Consider the following 6,255-nt stretch of genomic DNA (forward strand, 5'->3'; position numbering starts at 1 on the left):
ACAGTTTTCGAAAAAAATGAGATTTAACGAATCGCGTACTGTTTTATTAAATAAAGGTTAGATTTGAAATATTTTTTATTAATTTTCTTTAATAATAATTATAATTAAACACTGTTTCGGCAGCAACAAAAAACCACCAGACTTTATTAATAAATGTTGTTATGACAGAAATGTAAAAAATATATTTTGTTTCATTTCAAAGCTAATTGGGTGTTAAATATGTTGTTTATTTAATAAAACATAGTATCTACCGATTTGTTAAACTTCAATTTTCTCAAAAACTGTTGGAGAAAATTTTTATGTAAAAATCTTCAAATTAAATATTTTTCCTATAAAACCGTCAATAAAGTACAAAAAAGTTCACGTACTTTTTAAGTACTATCCTCCTGCATTACTCACACCTGGAAAAATGTGGCAATTTCTTTATAGAGACAGAAAGAGATTACAAAAAATTATAAAAAGTACAAAATTTCATTAATTTGTAAAATATTAATAAAAAACCATTTTCAGAAATCATGTTTTCATACCCTGTATATCGAAAACCAAGCGTCTTTCGATATACATATGCTTATGTAAAGTCTTCGTTAAATTTTGGAAACTGGAATATGTAATTGAATTTATAGCATTATGTTCAGAGACATCTTGTATAATACCGTACAATAATAAAGAAAAAATATAAATAAATAAATTGCTTATTAATAGGATGGTCAAGCTATGGTTCTCGACTACTGAGTAATAAAGAATCCTGATTTTTTCTTATTCGAATTTACTTCTTACAGGTAAGAACTTAACTGCCTTCTGTCCGAACTTAGTTTTCGGTCCCTTTTTAAATTTTCCAGATTTTTTCAGCCCAATGTACCATCCTAAATGTGCATAATGTCTGGATAAGTAATTGTTATAAGATCCATGGAATGATTCAATAAATACTGTAGCTGGCAAGTTCGAGTCGTGCTACAAAGAATGAAAAATTCTTCAAATAGAAGCTTGTTGAAACATTGTGGTGCAGATTAGTCTGTCGAAAGCACAAGGAATGTAACAACGAACCAAAGCGTATTTTCCTATCTGAAATATTGTTTTACAGCACAAAAAACAATATTGAAATTATTAGCTGCGAAGCAATGGGCGCCTGAATTATAGTTTAGTAACCACTTAACGTTTCTTTTGATGTTTTAAATAAATCATGACGCTGGAAACGTAAATTTACAAGAAAAAGCTAAAGCGTTCCATCTACAAGCCGCCTTACTTCACCATACAGCCGCCCCCGTTTATCCATTGCCACATACAGTTGCGAAACGATTCCTTGGAATTTTACATCTTCCGGCAATATTCCTCCAGATTTCCTCTCTAAATAGGCTAAAAAGATTTGATCTTAATTTGAGGGCTCAAATCACTGTTCCTAAGCTCACTATGCTGGTCGCTATCATCCCGTGTGCCTCGCACCTGCCCATCTTGATAAATAGCTAAAAACAGCCCGTTTTTTGAATATAACTGCATTTTTGGACCTAATTTAGGATTTCCTTCTGGTAAGCTTCTGATATCAACATAAGTATTCCTTGGTACTGGTTGTGTGGTCGGTGGAGGCCACACAACCCTCCTGACCATTGGAAATTGTGATTGGGAAGGTTTGCTTTTTTCACCCACGTCACACCTAAGGAAAGAGCAGGATAATTCACCATTGTACTTAACAATGATGAGGAATATAAAATAGGCAACCTAAGTTAGCAAGACCTAAGGACTCTTTACCAGAAATAATGACATGCAAATAGTGCTATCTAGGCATTAACTATAAGGAACACAGCAAAAATCATAGTACTTGGCATAGGTTCTGGGTATTTGTAAAAATAACGTCTAGTAAATTTATCGCGTGGATGGTAACTTTATCCTGTGTATAGTAACAGAAATTGGAGTAAAAACGACATTATGAAGTTCAGTAACAAATGAATCAGTGAGACCCATAACAGTAATAGAGCCCTATGTTATGAGCATCATTTTCGGATTTCGTCTTTGCAAATTCCCCTGATATGAACAGTGTGACATGTGAAACTCCTCATTTTCCACCCTAATGTATGGTAACTTCCTCTGGTGTATGTTAACAGTTTCGCATTATACAGGTTATCCGGAAATAACTTTGAAATATTTTGGGACGTAATTGTAAAAATTAAAATAATCAAAAAAGTTCTTATAAATTTACCCCAAAAATCGCTTCTTAAAACGGCTAAAACCCCTTAAAGGGGAAACTTGGAAAATGGTTTTTTGCAATATTTTTTAAATGGTTTGAGTTAAAATTATAAAATTCGGTATATTGTAATAAATTGAAATGGGAAAACTTTTTTGTGCTAATAAATGCAGATTTTAATCAAGGACATCACATACTAGGGGTTCTCTACGTAAATGTTTGCCTAACTTTTTTATTTATAAATTTTAAAAATTTTTTAAATCAAATAACTGGATAGCAAATATTTTTAAGCAAAAAAGTCATCTTATTTCACCTCGTTAGGAGAGACCGGTTTTTAGAAACATTAGTTTTTATAAATCCATGCACGATTGCATGAACATTGAAATTTATGAAGAAAAGAATTAGAGGATACCTTAAGATGAACAGAGACCATTTTTCAACATTTGTTGTGAATAAGTGACAAATCCTTGATAATATTAATCTTGTTACTGCTGGCTCAAAAAATTTTATTGCAAAGATGCTTACAATATTTATTAAGATGTATTTCAATATGAATATGTATAATCATGTATTGGTTTATAAAAACCCAATTTTCTGGAATAAGGTTTATCCTAACGGGATGAACTAAGAGGAGCTTTTTTACTTAAAAATATTTGCAATTCGATAATTTGATTTCAAAAATTAAGAAATATCGTAAACAAAAAAGTTAAGGCAACATTAACGTAGCCCTGCTATGCTATTAACCCTATATGTGACTCCCCCGACTAAAATCTACAATTATTAATACAAAAAAGTTTTTCCATTTCAATTTATTAAAGTATACCGAATTTCATAATTTTAACGCAAACCATTTTGAAAATATTGCGAAAAAACCCTCTTCAGAGTTTCCCTTTCAAGGGGCTCTACCCCCTTTAAGAAGCAATTTTTGGGGTATGTTTATAAGAACTTTTTTGATTATTTGAATCTATAGAATCGTCTTCCAAAATATTTCAACGTTATCTCCAGACACCATGTATTATAAGCATTATTCTCGGATTCGTTCCTTCCGCTCCTCCTTGCAATTCGCAGTGTAAGATGTAAACTCCTCAGCATTCACCCTAAGGTATTCTTCCTTATCACATCCCAATGATTTCCTCATAATGCGACAATATTAAAATCTGGCGAGCTTTGAGGTCAGGGGCCTCATGGTCGTTACGGTTCTCATTATCTCATATGAACATACTCGGGAATTGAATATCATGAAGTCCAAGTGCTCCAACGTTATGGCGACTTTCTGCGTACAACCACTTTGACTGCATTGGCGCGATTTATTAATTTAAGATTAATTCGGCAGCTTGCTTAATAATATCAGATTTCTGTAGCCGCAGTTGTGAATGTTTTAACAATCACTCCTTCTATCTTCCAATTTAATTCTCACCAATAAACGTCTCTCGTTTTGCGACTGGTTCCTGGACCATCATCCAGAGCGTCTCCAGAAATGTGCTCATCGCTGGATGCACCACCTGAATCACTATCGGAACTAGATTCACTTTCTTCTGCAAAATTTGAGTGTTTGCTGAAATCGCTCATGATGGCCCGCTAAACTTATAATTTTATTCACATCCTTGTAATACAGCACGCCTAAACATCTAAACAGAATTAGTCAATAGAGCAGACTGTATTGAGATGAATGAAAACTAACGCCTTTAATTTGAAAATTTCGTTGCTAAAAATAGATTAGATCTCTATGTAGGTCGGTCTAGGAGCTTTCCTGCTATATTTTCCAATTATCGTTTATTTTATTGGCCGTGTGTATATATTATAACATCCAGTGTAGTTTACATGTTGCGTACGTACCTACTTAACAACAATGTCTGATGGTGAAATTGTTATACTTAGTCTTGTTAGTGTAAATAAAATAATTCGAATAAAGCAGATTTAAATATATGGAATGACAAGGAAATTTCTTTAAAATAGGCCCACCCTGCAGCTTCTTGGCGAGGTTTGAAAAATGTGTGGCCGTGAAAATAATTTAGTAGGCCAAATGTTGGTTTTAATTTTTAAATAAAATCCGCGTTCGTTTCGTTGTGAAAGATCAAAGAGAAATAGTGGTAAAAAGCCGCCTTAATCCTAAGAAATCTAATTTGTATATGAAGGTTTAAAAGACCATTACAATATTATTACAACTCTCATTACAAGTGTCAAGACATTTTATTACAAGCATTACAAATATTTTTACTTAACGACAATGTCGGACCATTTAATCAGACTTAAAAACAAACCACCTAAATATGATTACACTGAGCACCTTCACCATTTCATCAGAGTTTAGAGGTATTTTGTACAATTTGAAATAATTTTAGCTTCAAATGTATGCTGCAAGAGCGTTTCAAATAATTTTTATTTTGGGGAATTAATCCGAAAGATATTACTTACAAAGGGAAGTCTAGGCCGAATTATCCAAAGGGATTTTTTCCGTACTATATCAGAGATATCATCGATTGGACTATTATATGCCTTTTTTGTTACAAATGATAGAAGAATGGAACTTCGCAATCAAAGCATTAAATTTAGCAAAAGTGTGAGAGTGGGAAAAATATTTCGATATATCTCATAACATCCTGTTTTATTACAACAGGATACTTCAGGACACTTTATATACAGATATTTATCAACTATTTTAGGTTAATCCATTATTCAGTTAGATTAGATCAAGTATTCAGGATATTCAAAAAAATTTTCATTTTCCCAAAAATTTGATCGCTTTTCTAAATAGATTGGGTGACGAAAATTTTACTAAAGTCTACGTTAGAGAATCCATAACTGATTTTATTGGTAATAGAACATCCTGTATATAAGCAAATACACTGAAAAACAATTAAATTTCATTTAAATCAAGGTATTACGCATTTGTACCTAAAGCGTCATATTTCGTGAATAAATGCAGTTTTATTTGTCGTGTTCAAATGTCGAGATCATTTTGGTCTTTTTTGCCGAAAAATGTCTGGAAAAAGGATCCATTTTGATGTAAGAGAGTTGGGAGTATTTGAATTCGTAAAAATATTTAAGGTTTAAAATAAAAAAATATCAATGTTAAAATTATATCAATTTTTCTGGGATATCCTGTATATTTCCCTGATATACGCAGAATACTGTTTCATATCCTTATTTACATAACATGATTTACATTCCCTCATGTACGCTTTGGCCCAGATTTCGCCCGCCAAACTGTCCAGAAGAGACATAATATTTTGTGTAGAATAGAACTTTTTTGTTCTTTAAAGAATCATATCATAAAATAATGTGGTCAAAAATGTTGAAATATGATTTTTACTATCATATGGTTGCGAAATTTAATATTTTTATTGTAAAGTAACATTCGTCTATCATTTCTTACAATAAAGATATACCTATTGGAACGACAATTCTTATAACGTTTTTTTTTATTCTGGCCCTATACAAACCCAAAAAGCTAATTGTTTAAAAAAACCGCCCCAAAAATGTGCTATTTGCTTTTAAATTAAACTAACTTCCATAGATACCAAGAATCCTACCACTACTATGCTTTATTTGAAAGTTGTTATGAAAGTTAGTTTTCATTTAAACTTAACAGGCAATTATTTATTTGGCCTTAAATCGGAGAGAACGAGTCAAAAATTTAGCTATTAAAAAAAAAAATTAAGAAAAGAATGGAAATATGGTGAAACCGCTCTACCATCCGGTGTTGCCAATTTCTGCTTCGGAATTTAGTTTTTCATTTGGTGTATGTCTATAATGTCAACATGGCAGCAATGACAATGGCAGGTACCTGGCATGAGCAAAGTACTCATTTTCGGCTCGGGTGTTTTGGGTGTTACGTTTCACCATTTCAATGGTTTTAAAAAAAGTTTTTTAAATATTGATGTGAAAGTAAAAACTGTTCAGTGGATCAATATGTGAGATTCAATTAAGGAACTCTTAAATCAAAATCAGGCTCTTCAATTGTGTGTTCAGGTGAGTAAGGGGAAGAGCGTGTTTTGTTGGCCTCTTCACCTTTTGCATCATACTTGACATTTTATTTTAAATATTTCAACAATTCCCTGCTTGCAAAATATTATATA

At 32.1% G+C, this 6,255-nt stretch overlaps 1 protein-coding gene across 2 annotated transcripts; it reads right to left on the reverse strand.

Moving 5' to 3' along the window:
• Nucleotides 1-678: 678 nt before the first annotated feature.
• On the reverse strand, nucleotides 679-3,899 carry LOC136415767 (fibroblast growth factor 1-like). 2 transcript variants are annotated; one of them, XM_066400598.1, is made up of 4 exons: nucleotides 3,594-3,868; nucleotides 1,407-1,648; nucleotides 1,244-1,353; nucleotides 679-951 (listed from the first exon to the last, which is right to left on the reverse strand). In XM_066400598.1, exons 1-4 carry the CDS (start codon nucleotides 3,743-3,745, stop codon nucleotides 757-759), a joined length of 699 nt encoding a protein of 232 aa, XP_066256695.1. In that variant the 5' UTR covers nucleotides 3,746-3,868; the 3' UTR covers nucleotides 679-756. The 2 variants fall into 2 exon arrangements, with proteins under 2 accessions (XP_066256695.1, XP_066256783.1); XM_066400686.1 differs by lacking the exon at nucleotides 679-951 and adding an exon at nucleotides 1,132-1,186 and having other exon boundaries at nucleotides 3,594-3,899.
• Between the last annotated feature and the right edge of the window lie 2,356 nt (nucleotides 3,900-6,255).

This window comes from Euwallacea similis, chromosome 1 (assembly GCF_039881205.1).
Source record: "Euwallacea similis isolate ESF13 chromosome 1, ESF131.1, whole genome shotgun sequence".
NCBI lineage: Eukaryota > Metazoa > Arthropoda > Insecta > Coleoptera > Curculionidae > Euwallacea > Euwallacea similis.

What these genes read in the sequence shown, in the direction of transcription:
- LOC136415767 (XM_066400598.1), bottom strand. Translation starts at nt 3,745, where the DNA reads ATGAGCGATTTCAGCAAACACTCAAATTTTGCAGAAGAAAGTGAATCT. An exon ending in AAAACGAGAGACGTTTATTG is followed by an intron (nt 1,649 to 3,593) that starts GTGAGAATTAAA and finishes CTCTTTCCTTAG; the next exon opens with GTGTGACGTGGGTGAAAAAA. An exon ending in GGATGATAGCGACCAGCATA is followed by an intron (nt 1,354 to 1,406) that starts GTGAGCTTAGGA and finishes AAATCTTTTTAG; the next exon opens with CCTATTTAGAGAGGAAATCT.